We start from the raw sequence: 23,946 nt of genomic DNA, 5'->3' as shown, positions 1-23,946 counted from the left end.
TTGAGTTCCAATTTTATATCTTTGTGGTCTGAGAGAATGCAGGGAATAGTTTCAGTGTTTCTGAATTTGCACAGATTTGCTTTGTACCCTAAATGTGATTTTTTTTTTTGATGGGTTATGGGGCTTGAACTCTGGGCGCTGTGCCTAAGCTCTTCAGCTCAAGGCTACTGCTACCCCTGAGACTGGGCATTGTCTCTGAACTCTACAGCTCAAGGCTCCTGTCCTACCCTTGAGCCAAATCCCACTTCCTGTTTTCTAGAGGTAAATTGGAGATAAGAGTCTCAGGTCTTTTTGTGCCCAGACTGGCTTTGAACCTTTATCTTCATATCTCAGCCATCTGAGTAGCTAGGATTACAGGCCTGGCTAAAATGTGACTTTTAAAGAAAATGTTCCATGTGCTGCTGAAAAGAACGTATATTCTGGTATTGATGGATGGAATAGTCTGCAGACGTAGCTTAGGTCTTGTTGGTCTATGCAATTGTTCAGTTCTGAGGTTTCTCTGCTGAGTTTTTGCCTTGCTGATCTATCCAGAGATGACAGTGGTGTGTTAAAGTCATCAACAATCACTGTGTTTGAAGTTACATGTGTTTTTAGTGTAAGTAGTTTTTGTTTGGGTGCTCCAGTATTTGGTGTACAGATATTTATAATGGTTATATCCTGAGGAAGAGATCCCTTTATTAGTATATAATAACCTTCTTTGTCTCTTCTCAATAGTTTCAGTTTGAAGTCTATTGTATCTGATATAAGGATGGCAACTCCAATCTGTGTACATGGGCTGTTTGCTTGATAGATTTTATTCCAGTCTCTTACTTTCAGAACATGCTCCATTGCAGCATGATTTGAATGATGCTCTGTGTAAGATACAGACTGCCAGGAAGCTACTGCTATCCTTACCTGGCCTCTCTTAAATGCACCAGTTGTTAATCCTACAGTCTTGTCAAGTTATCCATATCCTACCATGAAACAACAAACTAATACTGTGGGTGTGTCTGCAACAGGAGAAAACACTAGGTTCTGGCCCATAATATTATGGAAAGTAATTGTACAAAGATTTATGTCATTTTTCTTTGTGGTATAGGGGTGTGACTTCAGAGCCCTGATCTTTAAGAAGCTCTAGGCAGACATTCTATTGCTGAGCGATGCCTCTAGTCCTAAAATGCTTATTTTAAGTTAATAATTTGGGGGTACAACAATTGAAATGCCAGCTTTATTGCTGGTGTAGGTATAATTTGCATTAATATAATAGTCTATTGCAAATTCCATCACAAATTCTCTGAAATTTTATTTTATAGGTGACTGCTTTTATAGTCAGCAAGAGAAGCTTTTGTTCTTTAATACTTGAGAAAGGCAAAGTGTATCAAAATATCTAGAAATTAGACGAGTTGTCATTTTCTTAGCAGGAAAAACACTGAGAAACTAATATCTTCGGTAATGCATTTTTGTCCTGATAATACAAAATAAAATAGTTTTACACAATAGTTGGGCTATTCTAAGTTTGTTCAATCTATAAGGTTACTATACTAGGAAAGAACACATGAGGTTCACATTTGAAGTTAATGTGAGTCACATATGTGCTAAATGCACAATGCCTCTATACTTTTAGTAAGCATCCTAAAATGTGTTCAGTAGATAAGTACTTCATATGCTGACTTCAAAGAAAAGTCTCCATTTGAAACAGTTTTAGAATAAAGCCTAAGAGAAGTGAAGCCCAGATATTTGCTTCAAACAAACTCATCGGTATTCCATATATCTTTACCACAGTTTTTTTTTTAAATTGCAATAATGTGTTTGTTTACATATACACATTTTCCTGGGCTGGACTCAAGCAGTGATCCTGTAGTCATTGCCTCTCAAGTAACAAGGCTTACAGGCTTAAGCCACCATGCCTATCTTAGCTTTTAAAAAGGCATTCGTGTTTTCTAAACTAGACAATGATTATGATAAATATGTTTAATTAAAACTTGTTAAGTTCCATAGTGGCACTAAAAATTATGAAACTTAATTGAATATAAAATATTCATCATGAAGATACCAAATAGAAAACTCAAAGGATACATGAAATAAATGTATAGTGGAAAGATACTGAAAGGAAATTTACAGGGATAGTAACAGTATGTGTTATGGTGACAGAAATGTATTTCCTCATACTTTCTCCAGCATACATTATTTTGTACTTTCATCATAGAAGAAAACTAAATATAACTAAATGTGTAATTATTATTATTATTATTATTATTGTCAGTTCTGGGGCTTCAACTCAGGGCCTTAGCATAGTCCTTGGGCTTTCCTCAAGGCTAGAATTCTTACCACTTGAACCATAGCCCAACTTCCAGCTTTTTTCTATGTATGTGGTACTGAGGAATCGAACTCAGGTATTCCTGCATGCTAGGCGAGCACTCTACCGTAGGCCAAGCTCCTGGCCCCTAAATGTGTAATTATGTATAGTTATACAGAAGCATTTCCAACTGTTCACAAAACATTCCAATCAATCTCGTAAAATGTACACTTTCTATTATAATGAAATATAAAGCAATCTGACATAAGAAGCAGAAAACAAAATATATTGTTTACCTCTCTTTCATCCATATTCAACCACTGCTTTGGATCTTCTTCAGTAGCCAGAAAGGCTATCAACTCTAGAGCAGTAAGTCGAGTTTGACGTCTAGATGATACAAATATTAATACAGGTTTGGCTGGAGAGTGACTTCTAATTGCTGTGAAAAAATGTGGGGAATAAAGTATTAAGCCCCATTCACATTAGGATAGGAATTTTACAGTACCAAACATTAGTAGGATATGGTAACCTAGGATTAGAATCTCATCATTGTGGAGGCTGAAGCAAAGGGATTGTATGTTTTAGGCTAGTCTGGGGTCTAGAGTAAGACACTGTCTCAAAAATGAAACAAACAAAAATGTTTTAAAGGGAAACATCAAAAAATGTAAATGAATTAGGTAGAGTCCTAATTGGAATAATGAAATTTTGTTTTTATCTAGGTACCAAATATATTCAATGGGGTGTTGCACAGAAGACAGGAAGATTTACTTAGGTTAGCTCTACGTTCTATCTTGTGCTTTCAGGAAAGGGGAATTTACATAGTATGACTCTTCATTAAGAGGGGTAGAATGAGGGTGGAAGGGGAGAGAATGCTGGCAAGAATTCATTGTTATGTATCACAGAACTGAGAAATATAAAGGAAGGGGTAAGTCAAAGGGGGTGAAGATGTTGAAGTAGTAACACAGTTCAAGATGCATTGTACACATAAACTGCTTTGTTAAATCACAAAAAATCCAATATGTAACCGAAGATTAAGAGAAGGGTTTAGGAGGACTCTGAAAGGGATGAGGTTGATCAAGATGCACTGTATTTATAAACTGCTTTGGTGAATGGCAGCTCCTTTGTATGGCTACTTAAAGATAATACGTAACAGAAAGGGAAGTCTTCATGGTGGGAAAAATGTCTAAGACTACAAAAATTCTTTTTATTTTCTGCCTTGTTATTAGAAGAATGAAAAATTAGTAAAGACAGGAGACAAATCACAACATCCCCCCCCCATTTTCTAAAAACTTTTGTGCTGTTTCAAGTAAGAACACAGGAGAACATAGAAATGAGTTCAAGAAAATGCCAACCTTAAATAAGCATCTGAGAAATGCATAGTGCAAGTCAACAATTGATGAAATGAATACTTTAAAACCTTAATATGTGATTACTGAAGAAAATACTTTAATTCAGATTTCAAAAAGTACACCTTAAGTAGCTCATAAATCATTTGGCCTAACAGAAAATGAGATTTCTTAAATACTAATAGTTTATATTTAGTCTACACAGTTTATATTTATGTCTACACAGTTCTCTTAAAATAGTCACAGATATTTTTTAAAAGTTATATGAAAATGTTCAATGTGCTTACAGTTTCTACTTTGAAATGTGAGCTGAAGAATTACAGGCTAAAAATTAAGATTTAAACAGAATAATTGACATGATCTTTGCTATCTTTATTCCTTAACGGTGAGAAATAAAGCTATCATAAAACCGTATTTTCAAAATATAACAATTACTAAGTATAACAAAGACTTTAGGGCTGGGAATGTGGCTCACTGTTAAGAGTGCTTGCCTAGCATGCATAAAGCCCTGGGTTCAATTCCTCAGTACCACATAAATGGAAAAAGCTAGAAGTGGCAGTGTGGTTCAAGTGGTAGAGTGCTAGCCTTGAGCAAAAGAAGAAGCTCAGGGACAGAGTCCAGGCCCTGAGTTCAAGCTCTAGGACTGGCAAAAAAAAAAGAAGAATTAAAAAAGAAACAAAAAACAAATACTTTATACAGACAAAAACAGTGCTAATATCTTATGCTGGGTGCTAGTGGCTCATGCCTATAATTCTATTTACTCAGGAGTCTGAGATGTGAGGACATGATTTGAAGGAAAGTTCATGAAATTATGTAAGTATGCGTGCGTGTATACATATACATACACATGCATACACATGTCATATATATGCACATATAAGATTTTCAAGTAGGTGTACAAAGGAGTTGTCATTTAACAAAGCAGTTTATGAATACATCTCAATTAATATCACTCCTTTCAACATTCTCATCTATTCCTCCCCTCCTCGTCACTTCTCTCAGTCTTCTGAGATTTTTGACTGTATATTTTGACTGAGATTTTGACATTGGATCTTTGACTGTATATATCCCTTCTTTCCTTCTTGATTTGTCTACTCCTTTCCCTTTGAGCTTGACCCATCTCTTTCAAGTACCTCCTGGATACTGTACCATTTGTAAAGAAATAGAAAGATCTAGGAAAAAGAATGTTAAGTGTAGTAAGTCAGGCCCACAGGGATAAAGGATGTATGTTTTTCTTATATGTGGAAGCTAAATTTAGCTTATAAACTCATAAGTAAATGCTAGATGATATGTGAGTATATACCCATGTATTAATTGAAATATGGTATATTTAAGGGAGAACTCATTTAATTCCTTAGAAAAATAAAATCATAGTTCAGCAAAATAAAACTGAAAGATTCTTGTCTCAAGTAATAACCAAAAAAAAGAAATAGAGCTGTGGCTCAAGTAAGAGAGTGCTAGCCTTGAGCAAAAATGCTCAGACACAGTGCCCAGGAGTTTTAAGCCCCAGAACTGGCACATGAGCAGAGGCACATGTACATGAGTGCAAGCATACCTGGGCATACTCAAGCACACACACACACACACACACACACACACACACACACACACACACACACACAAGCACAAGTTATTTTGCTGATTTACTCTTGATTTTGATAACACAAAATATTTCATTTCTATCAGTGGCATGCAAACAGCTGTTTGCATAAGAAAAAGATTCATTTATCTTATTTTTCACTCTTTCATCATATATCAGAATATTATAGATTATTATAAATCATATTAGAAATTCCATGTTTGAAACACATGTATTACAGCAATATTGGCAAGATCTGTACTCACAATCATGAATGAATCTATTTTTTTAATGGATCTATTTTTTTAAGCCTCAACATTTAATGGATTTTTGCTGCTGCAAGAACAGGTGTGGCTGAACAGCTCATGGCAGATTTATTGTTCATTAGTGATTTTTGTACAATGCTTCTGTGGAGGTGTAAATAATCTAAACTGCCAAGATTGGTCTCTAGCTCACAATCAATACTTTGCTTCTGTCATAAGGCTAATTACAACAGCTAAAAAGTCACCTCACAACTGTCACCTCACAGACAACAGCAGTTCACATGAGATAATTTATTTTTCAGGTTATATTTAATTGATACGATAAATATTCCTTATGCAGCCTAAATAAAACAGGTTTCAATAAAGTATTATTCTTACCCCTTTCCAATTTACCTAATTGTTTTAGAAAATAAAAAAAAAGGTACTAACTAGCATAAGATAATACCTTGAATGATAAAGTAAAAATTAAGTGAGGGATTAGGAATATACAGCATGCTTAAGGGTCTGGATTTAATAAAGAGTTACTTAGTTCTAAAAACACATACTTTTATTCTATAGCAGACATTACTATTTGAGAAATATCTGAAGTGTCAATGCATAATTTAATACATACATATATTCCTTCACAATTGAAAAATAGCTTTAAATTATTTGTGTAAGTTCGACCATTCCTAAACATAAACCACTAACAATGCATTTGATAGCTACCATCCAAAACAGTTACTGTTTCAATTCAAGAATCTGGCCAGAGATGTTCAGCATTTCCTCATTTATCTATTGGCCATTCTTATTTCCTCTTCAGAGAAGGCTCTCTTTAAATATTTAGCTCATTTGTTAATGGGGTGGTTGTTTCTTTTACAATTTGTTTTTGGGGAATTTAATTGTTGAGCTCTAAGTACATTTTAGATATGAGGCTCTTGCCTATTGTATAGGCAGTGAAGATCTTCTCCCAGTCTGTGGACCTTCTATTTATCTTGCTAGCTATTTCCTTTGGCATACAGAAGCTCTTCAGTTGGTCTTTATTAAGAAAGTTCCGACCTGTGCCTAGGAGCTCTAGCATATTAAGTGAAGTAAGCCAGATCCGAAGACACATAGGCTCCATGGTTTCCCTCATATGTAATAATTATTATTTATCTAGGATAGTCCTAGCTGAGTATCACAATACCTCAATAGCTACATAACAAATGACAATGTAAAATGATGCTAATCAAAATGAACTCTAAGGTATGGGAACAAGAGGTTTTTCTTTCTTACTGTTTTTAATTTACTGTGTGATATTATTTCTTTTTTCTTTTATTATTTTTTTTCCCTTTGGCTTATCCCCTGTTGTCACTGGTTTTGATTTTGGTACCATGTGTCTTGTATACATTTATCTGATTTGGGGACCAGAAGAGGAAAACAAAATGGTGAGACAAATGAACCAATGCAACAGTGATACCCTCAAGATACTATGTTGGAAATTAAATTTACAATGGGGGGGAAGAAAGCTGAAGAAAAATGAGAAAGGGTAATATTACCTTATGTATGTAACTAAAACCTCTATATATCACCTTTACAGTAAAGTATAAAATAAAATGACATGAAAATAAAAAAAGAGTCTGAAACTTACCCTGAAATGCAGGCTTGTTCATACTAGCCATGCGAGGACAGTAATGTTGACCTGGGAAGCCTTGAATGTGCACTTCTAGTGGAACAGGGCGTACTGATGGTCGGAAGTTGAATAAGCCCATCTACAGAAAACATGGGGCAAGTAATCTTCAATGCTTGTAATTAACGAGCACAAAACATTATAAATTTAAATGTAAAAGTTGTTACTAAATGTCTGATTTACCTATCAGTCTTCCACATACCTGCTTAATATTAAGCCAGTCAGCAAGATCTCTGGCATTAGCTAATGCAGTAGACAGCCCAACTATTCTAACAGGCTTTTCCGTGTGTGATGAAATGAAATTTGTTCGAGACACAATGACTTCTAGAACAGGACCTCTTTCTTCCCCTACAAATAGTACAAGAAATATTAACCATTTAACAAACCCATGATGGCTACTACAAGTACAATGTTGTAGAGTTAATATGTTCTTAAAAAATGGGAAATGAACTCCAGGATATGGAAACAATCTTTGTGATTGTTGTTCCTGACGTACTATGCAAAGTTATTTCTTCTTTCCCTTATTGTTTATCTCATGTTGTTACCGTAACTGACTTTGGCACCTGGTATATTGTACATACATTTGAAATATGGAAGAAAGGGGATTGGAAGGGGGTGAGGAAAGAAAAGTGGGAGAAAATCATGAAAATGGGTATCAATGTTCAAGAAGTACCTACTACCAGATGAATGAAACTGTAACCCCCTTACACATCACCCCAACAATAAAACATAATAAAACAAAAACAAAAAAACCCAACAACCTAGGATTATCATATAATCTAGCAATCCCTTTTCTGGGTATATTCAGGGAAATGGAAATCAACATGTTAAAGTATATATATAATATGTCCATGGCAATATTAATCATAAAACTAAGAAAGAGAATCAAGGAATAAAACGGTAGTATGTATACGGCACAGTGAAATATTATTACGCAATTAAGGAAAAAGAGAGCATGCCAAGATCATGCTGGCTCAAGCTTATAATTGTAGTTACTTAGAAGGTTGATATCTGATAATAATGGTTTGGAGGAAGCCCAGGCAGACAGATTTGTAAGATTATTCCCTTCACAAAACCAGCAAATAGCTGGAAGTAGAGAAACAGATTGAGTGGTAGACTACCAGCTATGAGTGACAAAGCCAAGCACAAGTTTAACGTACTGAGTTCAAGTCCCAGTACCCACAGGTACCCTATCACTTTATGACAACATGGATGCTTCTAGAGGAAACTGTGCTAAAAGAAATAAGGCAGGCATGGAGAGATAGGCAAATACTTTCTAACCTCACTGATGAGCAGAATAAAAAAAAATACAAACACATAGAACGGAGCTTGTTTGGAACTAGTGTAGAGTGGAATGGAAAAGTAACATGAAGATGTTTGCTAAAAAGTATTGTCAGTCAGATAGGTGGAATAGTCTATAACATGTATTGATTGTGTAACAAAATCACTACAGTTAATAAATCTGTGTTGAGTGAGACAAGTCAAGATCAAAGGAACAAGAGGCTCATGGTATCCTTAATATGTGGCTATTAGATCCAAACACTACAAGAGTGATGACTCAATATTTGCATACCCAATGCTATGGTCATAGTATTGGAAATATAAACACAATTACATATACATAAAAATTATTATTCTATAGACAATGTTTTATTACATGGATTAATATATATCTATGACATACAACTCCTCAGCCTAATTTTAATTATGTTCTAAAATCTAAGTGCTAGTGATTGCATATAGAGATTCCCTTCTTGAATACTTGTTTGTTGAACACGTCAATTGAAACATGATGTAAAAACCAACATTAATAAATCTTTAATAAAAAACTGCTATAGGAACAAATGTGTAATGAATTACCATAAAAGTTATGTGAGGTGAAGGCCTAGTGTGATATAATTATTCCACACTGCATACATATAAAAATGTCATATTGTCCTCATCAATATATACATTTATATATGTTAAAAACACTATTAGTAAAAGAAACTTGAGGTTCATAAAATGACTTCAGTATGTTAGAACTCACCAAGCAAATGGATCTCATCTATGATAAGAATAGTGACTTGCTTAACATAGCTCCTGTTCTGCCAGCTTCTACTGACTCCATCCCACTTCTCAGGGGTGGTGACAATCAGGTCGGCCTTTGCGATGGATTTCATATCAGGAGTCACATCTCCTGTCAGCTCAATAACTCTGGAGGGAAAGAGAAGTGATCAAGTAAAATATAATACTGAAAAAGGAAAAATACCCTTTCTGAAGCAAAATTTTAGAATGATTAAAAGTACTTTTCCAACTTTTTCTTTCCAGGTAAACTTACAAATACTGGGACATAAGATAGGCCACAGCAACTATGTATGTGCCACCTCTTTCTAAGAAAGTCTCAGTCTTACAATGAAAAAGAGGATATAGAAAAACTCAGTGAGAGTTAGATATCTAATACAGAAAATCTGGACATAAGCTACTAAATTTTAAGCTACTATTAAACATCAGAAAACAGAAAGAATTGTTTCTTCTCTGTATAAGGTTCCCGAAGCACTGACTTATTTTTATTTTGCTAAACATTTACACATTTAATATATTATGTTGACCATTTCAAGAATAAAAAAATGAATCATCTTCACAATATTCTAATCCTTTAGTCATACAGAACTCATTCTAAAGTATCCACATATTCATATACTTTATCAGTTTGAAAAGACAGGACATAAAATAAAAGTTTGGTATCATTTCTAGAGATCATCTATCATTAAAGAATTCATTCATTTAGAGTTATACAGAATCTTGCATTGCATAAATACACCATAATTTACTCAATGATGTAGGTTATCTACAACCATTACATGAATGGTTTTGTAATTTATTAAAATAGTAACTTAAAAATACTATTCTTATAGTTCTGAGTACTATTTCTTTTTTTTTTTTTTTTTTTGCCAGTCCTGTCCTTAGACTTTCTCAAGGCTAGAGCTCTACCACTTGAGCCTCAGCACCACTTCTGGCTTTTTTCTATGTATGTAGTACCAGGAATCGACCTGGGTCTTCATGCATGCTAGGCAAGCACTCTACCCCTAGGCCAAACTCCCGACCCCATGAGTACTATTTCTTAATAAGTAATTTGTATGCAAAATGCCCTTTCAGTAATTTCAGGAAGTTAATCTGAAAAATGTGCAGGAAAAATAGCTATAATTTTTTTTGGTGGGGGGAATAAAAATATCTTGTAATCCTATCTACCTAGGTGGCTAAGATCTGAGGATCAAGGTTCAAAGCCAGTCCAGGCACAAAAGGACCGGAGACTCTTACCTCAATTAACCTCTAGAAAATGAGAAGTGGGGCTTGGCTCAGGGTAGGGCGGTAGCCCAGGGGTAGGTGGTAGCCTTGAGCTGAAGACCCCAGGTACAGCGCCTAGGTAGAGTTCAAGCCCCATGACCCACTCTACCCGCAAAAAAGCTAGAAGTGGAGCTACTGTAGTTCAAGCGGTAGAGTCCTAGCCTTGAAGAAAAAAGCTCAGGGATGGAGCCCAAGCCCTGAGTTCAAGCCCAAGGATGAGCACCACACACACACACAAGAAAACATTCCACAATAAATAATTGAGGGAATTTCACTTTCATTCTTAAAAACTGTATATACTAATATAATTTTAATAGCAGTTGCAAAGTTTTAACTAAAAGGTTATGAAGATTCATTCAGAACACATTTAATACTGCTAAATCCCACTGGAGTTTATACTTTTAGAAAACATTATATTTTTCTTTTTGTAATTGTAAAACATAATTTATAATGCTTCACCATGGCATTTTCATCCTTGTATATTATGTATTCCTTCTTTTGTCTCCCTATCATTATATTGGTTTTTCTCAAAAGATCTACCACTTCGTGTTTTCCTGTCTTTTTACTTTAAGTCTAGCTTCCACATATGAGAGAAAATAAAACAATATTTAGTAAATAAAAGAAAGAACTTACCTTTTACCAAGTTTCTCTTCTATTCTAATTTTCCAGTCATCCATTCTTTCACGTACAAGGGCTTTTAGGGGAGCGATATACACTGCCTTAAAAATGGAGAGTGTATAAAAATTCGTATAAAATTAGTGACTGTAAGGAAACTGAGCTATGAGGATATCAGGATAAAGAAAGGGCAGAAAATGAACTAAACAGACCAACAGGCTGAAGAGGAAATGGCACACTCCTCTTATAACTAGGGCTCTTCAAATATTAGGTAGAAAGAGTGATGTCAGTGGGGTAAAGATGCAGATAGAAGCTGAGTGAGATGGAGGTGGGGTGGGTGAGCAGACATTTTGACGAAGGAGTTTCAAAATTTCAACAGCATGTGTGTTCATCAGGGACACAAGCATCAAATATGGTCTTGGTCCTAGGCTCTCTTCCAATACCGCTGGTGCATTTACTTGTTCAGGGGGAAGGGGAATGGAGATGATTCAGTGGGGCTGGCAATAGGTCAGTGCTAAGATATGGCTGTCATGGGAGAGGTGGGTGCTTTAGGTTAAGTTATTTTCCACCAGTGACAATATTTTCAAATATTGTCAAATAAAAGAAACTATAACAATTTTCATAATGGAATAATCTTCAATTTTTAAACACTGTGCCAGGCACCAGTGCCTCATACTTGTAATCCTAGTTAGTCAGGAGACTGAGAATAAAAATTTGAAGCCAGCCCAGGAAGATAACCTCAGAGACTCTTATTTCCAATTCACTACCAACAACTCAAGTGGAGTTGTGGTTCCAGTAGCAGAGAACCAGGTTTGAGTAAAAAGGCTAAGTGATAGTACCCAGGCCCTGAACTCAGTTCCCAATACCACAACAAAAAAAATTTAAACAAGACTATCATATGATATAACTGTAATCCCTCTCTACATCATTCTTACAATAAAAAAATTAAGAAGCAAAGGAAAGACCGTTAATATTAAAAAATGATAGAGCAATTGCACTTCTGACTATATATCTAAGACATAAAATTAGAAACATGTGTGTGCACTCCTACAATCACAGAACCACAGAAGCATGATTCAGAACAACCAAATAAACTAGAACATCCCAAGAGGAATAAGGGAGTAAGAAATGAGAATGGGACCTGATCTTAGTGGCGCACCCTGTGATTCAAGCTATTCTGGAGGTTCAGAGGTAGAGTATTTGAAGGATTCAATATTATTACACATTAATGAACAAGACCACAGTTACTTGGAGAAACATAGAGCAATAGTTACTTTTCTATTTAGATTTAAGTATAATTAAACTTGAAAAAAATGTATCAGCATTTTCACCATATACAAAGAATTTGATTATAATTATGTATCTCTATATCTTATCTCTATGAATTAAATATCCTGAGCTTGAGCTCAGGGCCTGAGCCCTGTCTTGGACTTTCTCAAGGCTAGCGCTCTACCACTTGAGCTTCAGTACCACTTCCAGTATTTTTTCTATGCATGTGGTACCGAGGAATTGAACCTGGATCTTCATGCATGCTAGGCAAGCATTCTACCACTAGGCCAAACTCCAGGCCCCCTTCTCTCCTCTATTTTTGACCTTTGGTTAATCTCATATTGTTACTATATCTGACTTTGATACCTGGTATATTGTATGTATTTTTATTTGTTTATTTGAAATAGGAAAGGGAAGGGGGGAAAACAAGATGATTGGGGAGGCAGTGGGGTGAGGGAAATGGGGACATAAACATGAGAAGGGGTATCAATGGGCGAGAAGTAATGCACCTACTACCTGGTGAGTGTAACTGTAACCCCTCTATACATTACGCTGACAATAAAAAATAAAATTAAACAAAAAAGAAGTTACCTACAAAGTGTAGATATAAGGAAAGAATGTGTGAATGTAACACGACTATATGCAATCAAAAATAGAAGACTCAAGAGTCTGAGGTAACATTTTTTGCATGAAATTATACTCATGCTGATCAGGACTCTGAAAAACTCATTCAGAGAATAACATCTTTTCACTGGAAAACAACATTCATTAATTATGTTTAGAAGTGGCTAGTTTAGAGATTATGAATTGTTTCTTTGAATAGAATGTGAACAAATATACTTTCCACATACCTTTGAGGTGGGGTAATGGTTGAAGACTCTAAAAATGGCAAGTTCAGCTGCAACAGTCTTTCCTGACCCAGTAGGTGCTCCAAGTAGAACATTACAGTCTGTGTGATATAGAGTATGAAATATCTGTGTCTGCACAGGGTTAAAGTGGCTGAAGTTATACAAGGCCTCATATGCTTTGCATCCCAAAGCAGTGATTGGCAAAGGCTGGAGATCCAGTAATTCTGAAAAGATCCAACAGGCACTGCTATAAAATAAATGAAACTATTTTAAAGAAAACATTGTAACAAGCCTTAGTTTTAGGGGAAAATGATTAAGTTATTCTATACCAATGATTTATCTTTTTATCTTTTGTCATATTTATCACTTGACATACAAAAACAAGCTGGATGTGGTAGCACAAAACTGCAATCCAGATATATGGAATGTGAAGGTAGGAAGATCTATGCTTTAAGGCCAGCCCAAAGCAAAAAAAGAGACATGGTTGGAAAAATAAACAAAAGCCAAAAGCCAAAGGGGGGGAAAAAGGAAGGTATGGACAAATGATAAAGCATTTATCTAAAGGTTCCGATTAGCCCTATCTACTGATCTACTCTATTACATGGGTAGCTGAGAGCAAACTACATGTTTTTGTTTTTGGTCGGTCATAGGCCTTGTACTCTGGGCCTTGGCACTGTCCCTGAGCTCTTCAGATCAAGACAAGCACTCTGCCTTTTGAGCCATAGCATCACTTCCGGTTTTCTGGTGGTTAATTGGAAATAAGAATGTCATGGACTTTCATGCCCTGGCTTGTTTTGAACTGCAATCTGCGATCTCAGCCTCCTGAGAAGCTAGGATTACAGGGGTAAGCCACTGGTGCCTGATAAACTACACGTCTTCTATGCCAGAGAACAACTGTTTCAGTTTTCTGTAGTACTGAAAATTGAGGAGAACAAAAACATGAGAAGGGGTATCAATGTGTGAGAAGTAATGCACCTACTATCTGGCGAATATAACTGTAACCCCTCTATACATTACAATTTAAAAAAAGTCCCTAAAAAAAAAAAGAATATTGAGGAGAAAAGGCATTGCAAATTTAGACTGGCAATGCTAAGCAATATATTGATACATTTTTAATAGGACAAAAGTTTGAACATGTGTAATGTAAAATGCACAATTACAGTTAATGTTAAATCAAGATGTTTTATTTCAGTGAAAGACTTTTTTGGCTAAACTGAACTTATTACTATACTTATGTACACTTTAGGCCAAACTATATAGTCAAGTCAGCTGGATTTTGATTTATAATAACTGTAAAGTATAAATATTTGTCAACATTAATTAAAAGAACAATTTGAGGTAAATCAACAATTCAAATGGCATTCAATATGTTACCTGTATGGGGAGGATGTCTTTCTGGTAGAATCAGATGTTGAAAGTTGATAATGCAGACAGCCTCAGCTCCTAACCATCTATCAGACACTGCTCGGATGTAGTATTGGGAAGGCAAAGGCTCAAAAATAGGAATTGTAAATACCAGTAGTTGAGGTTCTTTATTAATGACCTAATGTAAGATAAAGCCTAAAATAAGTATGGTAGTAGTTTATTGTTAAGATGGTAGAATCTGTATACAAGAGCTACCAAAATAAAGAATACAATTTGCATTTTTTTCTTTTCTTTTCTTTTCCTTCCTTCCTTCTTTCCTTCCTTCCTTCCTTCCTTCTCTTTCTTTCTTTTTTTTGGGGGGGGGTGGGTCATGAGGTGTGAACTTTGCCTGGGCATTGTCCCTGAGCTCTTCAGCTCAAAATTACTGACTTACCCCTGAGTCAAGCCCCACTTCCCCTTTTTCTAGAGGTTAATTGGAGATAAGAGTCTCTGGTCTTTTTGTGCCCCTGCTGGCTTTGAACCTTGATCCTCAGATCTCAGCCTCTGGAGTACAGGGTGAGCCACTGAGCCTGAGCCAGCTACATTTTGCATTTCTATGTAGCTGAGATATTTACTACTGTACGAGACTTGTGAGTGGTTCCTTTCTAAGAGTAAAATTTATACTTATTTATACTATATAATACAGCAATGCTTTTTTTTTTTTTTTTTTTTTTGCCAGTCCTGGGGCTAAAACTCAGGGCCTGGACACTGTCCTTGGGCTTTCTCAAGGCTAATGCTCTACCACTTTACCCACAGTACCACTTTCAGCTTTTTCTGTGTATGTAGTATCAGGGAAATAAACCCAGGGCTTTGTGCATACTAGGTAAGCACTTTACCATTAGGCCATGCTCACAGCTTGACATATTTGTATATATTTGTATATATATATGTATATATATATATATATATAACCATCTCAGGTTAATTGATTACTTCATTATTAAAATTTACCAAGTATCATTCATACAATTTCTTCATATTTTTGCAACTAATTAATCATATTACTACTTCTCACCTTATGAGATTCAGTATTTCTAAGTGTTATATGTATGTTACATTTATTATATTCTTATTTATCACATCTATTTTACATATTCCCTAGCTCTGGAAGCCCCCCCCTCTCTCTTTCTCTCTCTCTCTCTCCCCCCTCCCCTCCTCCCCCCCCCTCTCTCTGTGGGTCATGGAGCTTGAACTCTGGTCCTGGGCACTGTCCCTGAGCTCTTCAGCTCAAGGCTACTGCCCTACCCCTGGGCCTGGGTATTGTCTCCCAGGTGCTGACAATGCAGATTATAACCCCACATTCACTGAATGGGGGTACAGGTGTATGCACCAAGCCAGTAGGGAGGGGGAAAATGTTAGGGTCACAGCCCCACTTCCCATTTTCTAGTGATAAGAGTTACTTAGTGCCGGGGCGGGGCTGGCTTTGAACAGAGATCCTCAGATCTCAGCCTCCTGAGTAGCTAGGATTAGAGACCTGAGCCACTGCACCTAGCTTGGAAGCCATTGTTTAAACCATAATAAAGATAATAATTTAATGTCTTAAATGTTGATTACATTACACTAGCAATACTGTAACATTTAATCATTGTCTTTAAGGCTTTAACACCTTAAAAAAGAAACATACAACAAAATAAATAATACCTAATGGTAATATGATAAAATGGAACAATACAGTAAAAAAAGAAATTGTATTTTATTTTTATTACAGCAAAACAGTAATGTATTCACAGCACATATTTACCTGCTTTTTAAGAGCTAGAAAATACTCTGAATGGTAAATATGATCATTTGTAGGATCTTCTACCCAAATCCACCAGGGTTCTCCTACTGTTCCATGGACCTAGAAGAAATATGGATCATAGTACTGTGACTATTATAAACTCAAGAGGTAGCATTATTTATACACTTGGCATCTATTTTCTTTTTTCAGCAATTTTTTTGATAGATAATTTAGTATACAAAGTTTACAAAGGTTTAAATAACACTTAACATTATAGACAGCACATTTACGAAGCTACGCTATATATATAGCGGTACCATACTATAAACATATAATCTAATTTTAGAACATATTCACCACCCCAAAAAGAAAATTTGCATTTGTTAGCACTATGCACCTATTCACTATACATTTACATCTCCTGAACATATTACATAAACCAAATCAGATAATACATAGTCTTTTATGAAGCTTATCTATGTTTTCATAGTACATGTCTATGTTTTAGTATGTATCGGAACTTTATTCCTTTCACGGAAAAGTAACATTCCACTGGATGTAAACACTGTATTTTGGTTATCCATTCCACATTCTTTTCCTTGTAAGGTGCCATTTTGTTTATAATTCATTTCTCTCTAATGGGATTTTAAGAAGGTGACCAAAACCCATGAGATCATCTTAATCTTAATCCACATATGTTATGGCATTTTCCCAACAAAAGCTGTAACAAAGGAAAAGCCTAAGACAAATACTGGCCCAACAGTAATAAACAGGTGTAACACTAGGCTGAGGAAGTGGGATACATTTTACCTGCTTACATGAAAAAGGAAACAAGAAAACATCTGGGAAATGCCCAACTATGTCAGCATAGCAAAGAGGATAGGTCTTGAATGCTATCATTAATCAGAAGATTACATCATCCTTCCAGCTTATTCTACTCTTGGATCTTATTACTGTACAAGGACATTATCTTACATACAGCAGGTTGAAGCAAGTTAAGGTTTCCATTCTTAAAGCCAACCACATTCTGACAGCTTATTCTAAAAATAATTATTCTGTTTTATGATTTAAACTAAACTTGGAGATTGGCTATGGACATTGAAACAGAAAAAATATGAACTTTTATTTATTCCAAAATATTCATTAGCTGTAATATTTTATAGGGCTATTATATTTTTAGGTGAAAATTTAAATTTATAAAAATATTGAGTATAATTTGTCATCTCATTATCATAAAAAATTCTTTGAGAAAAATCCTTATTGTCCACATTTAAAAATGAGCGAATTCTAGGAAGAATTTGACACACAAAGGCCAACTGAGAATTGGATTAGAACCATGGCTGTATAATTTTGGAGCACAATGTTGAACAAAGTTCATTCATAAATATAATTAGAATCACATAATAACTATGTGAATTAAAGCATTACTATGCTCCTTCCACTGACTTCCTGAAAAAAAAGAGTTACCTGACTTTCAATTTACAATTTCTAATACCACACCTTTAGATTTAAAACCATGTTGACCGAAAAGAATTTAGTGATCTTTGTTACATATAAATCTCTATATGTGTGTGTGAGTGCACAAGTGTGTGTGTATGTATACTATATGCTTTAGCATAATAAAATTACATACAGACTACTGATGGAAGAAATGAAGTAAGAGGAATAAAAATACAAGCAGCAAAGTTATGGGAACCAAAGGATATTTTGAGGAAGAGCTAAGTATGTAGTGGTAAGTACTTAAGAGAGGTAAGGAAAGTAAGTGTTAAGAGAGGTAAAGAAAATAAAAGAATACTGCAAGCAATCTTCTTATTAGCAATCAATTAAGTCTTTGGAGACCATGAAAAAAGAAGTCTCAAGAGGAAATAAAAATGGTTCTTTTAACATAGAGACTCTGGAATTTTTGGTAAGCTAAAATTAAAGTGAGGAGAGATAAGCAAAAAATAAAGAGGAGGGGCCAGGAGTTTGGCCTAGTGGTAGAGCGCTTGCCTATCATGCATGAAGACCAGGGTTTGATTCCTCAGTACCGCAAACACAGAAAAGAGCCAGAAGTGGTGCTGAGGCTCAAGTGGTAAAGCTCTAGCCTTGAGAAATCCCAAGCCCAGGACTGGCAAAAAAAAAATATGGAGATGAAAGAGAAAATACAAGAAAACAGAACTAATGTGCAAAGTAGTAGAATACACTAAAATACTTCTCAGTGTTGTACTTACTTTTTTTTTTTCTTATGCTGGCCCTGGGGCTTGAACTCAGAACCTGGGCACTATGCCTGAGCATTTGTTCTCAACCCTAGCATTCTACCACTTAAGCCACATTTTCTCCTTAGCTTTTTGGTTACTATTTAAAGGTAAGAGTCTCATGGACTTTCCTGCCTACGTTGACTTCGAACCATGATCCTCGTATCTCAGCTTCCTGAGTATCTAGGATTGCAAGCATGAGCCATTAGCACTTCATTCAGTGTTGTACTTTTAATTTTCCTTAAATGGTCTAAATAATTCCTACTAGTTGATATATTAATATGCCATATTTCTCTTCAGGATGATATATATATATATATATATATATTGCTTTCAGCCTCCTGAGGAAGTAAGATTATAAGATGGCACCTGGCAGCTCGCCAATGAGTCAGTACTTGCTGACCAGGAAGTAGTTTCTTTGCATTTGTTGATTTGTTTCTTCCATGCTTGTGAATACAGTGTGATTGCTAGATTTCTTGCAGGTTTGTTTGCTGCTTGTGCAGATGACCTTTACTGTGATTGGCTGCTTAAGGATATAAATAGTGTAGGATTTCCAGGGAAGGGAGGAGAAAGGCAGAGAGGAGGAGAAAGGTATAGAGAAGGAGAAAGGCAGAAAGAGAAGGAGAGAGAAATAAAAACCTCTGCTTGCGCCTATTTGAGTCTGTGATCATTCCCAGTCCGCCTCCTATGTGACACGTCATTGCGGCAGGCAGCGACATATACAGTTTTTAATGACCCTTCAATACTTGTTTGTAAAGATTTTCTGAATGTGAGAAGGTATAATAGAACTTTAGATGTATGTCTATACAGTTATTTTCCACTTTTACCTGATCATTCCAAGTGAAATCGGGGCTGACACTGAGTGTCACTCGGAGAACAGTCCGGGTGATGGGCTGAATGGATGCCTCCATTGTAACAGAAGGAATTTGATGAACACACTGCTTGACTTTCAGACCAATATTCACATGATGCAAAATGTGACCTGAAAGGAAAATATCACACAGGAAAAAAGGTGCTCAGAAATAGGGGGGAAAAAAGCAATATAATCTGACTTTTAAATGGGATTTCAGAGAAGGTGATTTTATTGCTTGTTTTATGATTTGCTATGTAGAATAGCTGACATTCTTGACCCAGCATGTTTGAATATTTTGTAATAGTTAACTTGAATTAGCAACTTATATTTTAAAACTAGGATCAACATTTCTTTAGTTATTAAAAGGGTTTTTAAAATTATTGAGACTTGATAATATTCAAGTTACTGTAAAAAAGACCTATGTAGTTCCATGTTTGTTTATGACACTATAGAAGCCATAACCAGAAATTATGAAGGTAAAACAAAGTATTTTCAATCTAGCACAGAACTGTATACAAGTTTTCATAAACAGATTCTGAAACCCCCCCCCAAACACTGCAAAGGGGGGGATTCACCACAAAGTAACTATAAACAAATGAGACCAATTTAAGCAACTAAGTGGAAACAAATTATATTTTACAGCATTAGGTTTACTGTCTTCCTGATAAAGGAGTTAAAAATAATTAGTAAATCAAAGTTTTTTACTAAACCATATTGAAAGTAGTGAACCTTCTAAAATATTATATTATATTATCCCCTATATGTGCATTCTCAACTTCCCGCATCAACAATTTTAATTTATAATCATTATTTCCTTATTCTACCCCATCATAGAAGAAATATTTCTTCCTTTACAAGTGTAATAACCTCTCTCAACTGTTGTGGGATTCTTTCTAGCAGTAATAGTCTGTCTTTATTAGCCTGCCTCCTGACCTCTTTCATCTGTAATATGTAACCCACACAAAATTGAAATATTGTCTAATTATATATATTAGTCCAAGAAAATGTTAGCTTTCATGGAAATGGAGGAAAAACTTTTCAATGTAACATGAAAAAGTCATCCACCAAATAATAAGTACACATTGATACTAAGTTTAAAAGTATGTTTGTGTACTTAGCTCATTTAGAAACTTCAAGAAATGTAAAGCTTAATGTTTATATTTTCTTACTACACTATTGCTGACAGATGTTGCAAATGATTATGAATTCAAATACTGAATTTAAATTGAGAAGGAACATCATCAACTGATTCTTATCATTATAACAGATTCTACTTATAAAATACGTAAGTATATGTATGCACATATATATATATAAAAAGAGATTTCATAAATATGGTAAAAATGTGTTTGGTAGTATAAAAATTCACATGACTTTTACTTCTTATTTTATTTTGCACAAATACAGTTAAACATTTTTACTCCCTGCTTACCTATTTCATCTTTTCTCATATCCTTTAGCTTATCTACAGTAAGGTTTTTTTCTTCTAATCTGGTTAAAATGTGTGGTGGCAACACTGAAAATTGCCTCAAAGGACTAGCCCAACCCCAAAGTCTCTTGTCGATGACTTTACTAAGATTCAGTAGTCTGTAGGTCATGGTAGGCCAACGTTTCCTCAGAGCAATTTCAAAGAGAGCACGGACAATTCTAGCTGCATTCTGAAGAACAGAAGGGGAACATCAGTAGTTAAGACTCAATATGTTTTTAATTGACAGTAAATTTATTACTCAAAATCAGTTGCAAATAAAGGAGTATTCTTCAATTCTGGGGCAACATTTCTTAATTATTTAAATGAGACAAACATCATATAAAGTGTTTAGGAGACTGTGAAGTGTCTAACAAGGACCGGAAACTTCTAGCCAGAACAAACATGCAGGCTTTTTGTCCACTGACTGCCCATGACCCATTATCCTGTACTGACAATTCTGTATAGTTCACAAGTGATTATATACATTTCTCAATGGTCCTTGGCAGAAAAGAGGTTTTCTACCACTGAAAGTGACAGGTGATAATGTCTCATATTTATAACAGAAAGATTAAATTTATAAGGCCATATACAGCAAAATCCAGTTAGGGACAAATATTAATGAGGAAAGGATATAAAAGGAAATACTGACATGCAGCAAAAATTTTATCAGTGGCTTGTTTATAAACTAATGATAGTACTATTATACATATGTGATCATTTAATTTCATAACAACTGCATTTCATTCGTGTTGAAGTAGCTGACTTTTAAAGATAGCTAAAGTTTGGAGAAATTACAATTTGGACCACAGACATACAGCTACTCAGTGTCAGAATGTATTCAATTCCAATATGGCTTTAAATCTAACTGCAAGATTCTAAATTCAAGAATCTGCAGATAAGTTTATTAACAGACGTATAAAAAGTTTAAATGCATCCTAAGCTTTCACAGCTAGTTCCCATTCACTTTACTTCCTTCTTTTTATCACTAACTTTATAGACTGCTTTACTTTAGATTGTAGTTACAATCATGAATAGGAATTGAAAATTATTGAAAATGAAGTATGGTTAATTTAATTAACATTGGAAGAAAAGATGAAAAACAGTAAGCAGCAATTGTAAACAGAAGATTAAAATTAACATTATGAGGTTAAAAAGTAACAAGAAGCATTGGGAAATTGGTTATACATATTCTAGAATATGTGCATTTGTCTTTTGATAAGTTATATTATTTATTTTCCATTATTAGAAACTCAAGAACAAAAATAGTGTTTTAGAAGTCTAAGACAAATGAGATACAAAGAATATAAAAATAAGGTATATTAAGACTAGGGAAAGCGAATAAGATAAGCATACCGATGACTATAACAATGTATATTTCCACTTATAGTGGTAAAAATTGTCAGGCAAATTTTCTCCAGGTTACATCAGAGAAAGTTATTTTCATAGTTTAGAACTAATGTCTATTCCCTAAATACTAAAGAACCAGAAGAAGAAATCTGTGTGGTAAGATACAAACAGACCATTTTAATCTGGAATGATATAAAATCCTTGATAACAATGGTCACAGTCTATATCATGTACAGTTTTGGGAGCCTAAGCATAACCTTTTAAAATAGAATTTTACACAGTAGAGCTCAGGGTTTATCTTTGGTGCTGAGAGAACAAAGTTTAAGAAATATCATTTCCTTCTGAGCTGATAGTGCTTGTGAAATTACTGAGAGCTCAAACTTAAAATATAATAGACTTCAGTATAATTTATCTAACGCATTCAAGGATGATAAATTCACAATAGCTATTTAGAAAATGAAGGGTATCTTAAGATACAATCTTACTGAAAGATTGACTTCCTGGGCACCAATCATGGTCTAAATTTTTTGCCCATATATTTTTTTATTGTAATTAATAGAAGGGTTACATTATATTCTCCAGATAGAAAGTGCATTACTTCAAAAACATTGATACCCTTTCTCATGTCTTGGTCCAGTTTTATACTGTAAAACAATTCTTAAGCTAGTCTCTCCTATTATCTTCAGAATCTTTAATCAAGTAGAATTGTCAGGCTATTCACCCAGAACGCAGTGAAATTTTACTTCTTATTTAAATGATTATCTTACTGCAAACCATCAGAAAATATAAAGTAACAAATAGTATTACAATACTTTGGAGAGAAAAAGAAAATGGAAGTTCTATACAGGATTAAGAAACATATAAAGAGAATATAAAAATATTTTCACTGCACTTTCTGTGAAATTATCATCTGGATTCTTAGTTACATTGATTAAATTGCTACATTCATTCAAACTGTTTACTAATAAATCTGAGTTAATTTTTGTACATATTTTACATTTTCAGCTATTTCAAAGAACTGCTGAGAATTTGCGAGCCTTAAAAATCATTTACTTGGGCTGGAAGTTTGGCCTAGTGGTAGAGTGCTTGCCTAGCATGCACGAAGACCCAGGTTCAATTCCTCGGTACCACATACACAGAAAAAGGCCAGAAGTGGTGCTGTGACTCAAGTGGTAGAGCTCTAGCCTTGAGAAAGCCCAAGGACAGTGCTCAGGCGATGAGCTCAAGCCCAGGACTGGCAAACAAACAAACAAACAAACAAACAGACAAGCAAACAAACTCAAGGACAGTGTCCAAAGCCTGAGTTCAAGCTCCAAAACAGCACAAAGAAAGAAAAGAACAGAAAGGAAGAAAGAAAAAAAGAATAATTTATTTAATATATATTTTCTGTTGTCTATGAGCAAAATGAAAATATATATGGCAACATAATAATTACACATTCCAAATAATATTATACCATTATTTTGCTTTTAAGTAAGGCTGGCCCTTCATAATAAGCAAAATAGAAATGAATGCTAGTGAGATAAAGATACACATGTAAAAAAAATACCTGCTTAGAGAAGAAATCTGCAATTTGAAAAATAAAGTGGATAAAATAAAACTTAATTCACATAAGAAGTCGAATATAAAATACCTCAGCCTAATTTTAATTATGTTCTAGAATCTAAGCGCCAGTGATTGTATAGGGACTCCCTTCTTGAATACTTGTTTGGTAAACACGTCATTTGAAATATGATGTAAAATCAATGTT

At 34.8% G+C, this 23,946-nt stretch overlaps 1 protein-coding gene across 3 annotated transcripts in view; it reads right to left on the bottom strand.

The window, feature by feature from the left end:
• The window catches only part of Ascc3 (activating signal cointegrator 1 complex subunit 3), a 246,784-nt gene that overhangs the window by 87,881 nt on the left and 134,957 nt on the right, over positions 1-23,946 (bottom strand). For all 3 annotated transcript variants that reach the window (XM_090338378.1, XM_090338376.1, XM_090338377.1), the window contains 10 exons: positions 20,814-21,039; positions 19,356-19,510; positions 16,316-16,414; positions 14,545-14,713; positions 13,174-13,394; positions 11,072-11,157; positions 9,141-9,307; positions 7,314-7,459; positions 7,073-7,193; positions 2,572-2,714 (listed from right to left, as the gene is read on the bottom strand). In XM_090338378.1, coding sequence (XP_090194504.1) covers positions 2,572-2,714; positions 7,073-7,193; positions 7,314-7,459; positions 9,141-9,307; positions 11,072-11,157; positions 13,174-13,394; positions 14,545-14,713; positions 16,316-16,414; positions 19,356-19,510; positions 20,814-21,039 — 1,533 coding nt within the window. The remainder of the gene's footprint in view (positions 1-2,571; positions 2,715-7,072; positions 7,194-7,313; positions 7,460-9,140; positions 9,308-11,071; positions 11,158-13,173; positions 13,395-14,544; positions 14,714-16,315; positions 16,415-19,355; positions 19,511-20,813; positions 21,040-23,946) is intronic.

Source organism: Megascapheus bottae, chromosome 8, assembly GCF_031878675.1.
Source record: "Megascapheus bottae isolate mThoBot1 chromosome 8, mThoBot2.hap1, whole genome shotgun sequence".
NCBI lineage: Eukaryota > Metazoa > Chordata > Mammalia > Rodentia > Geomyidae > Megascapheus > Megascapheus bottae.
This window is presented reverse-complemented; position numbering and strand designations above follow the sequence as displayed.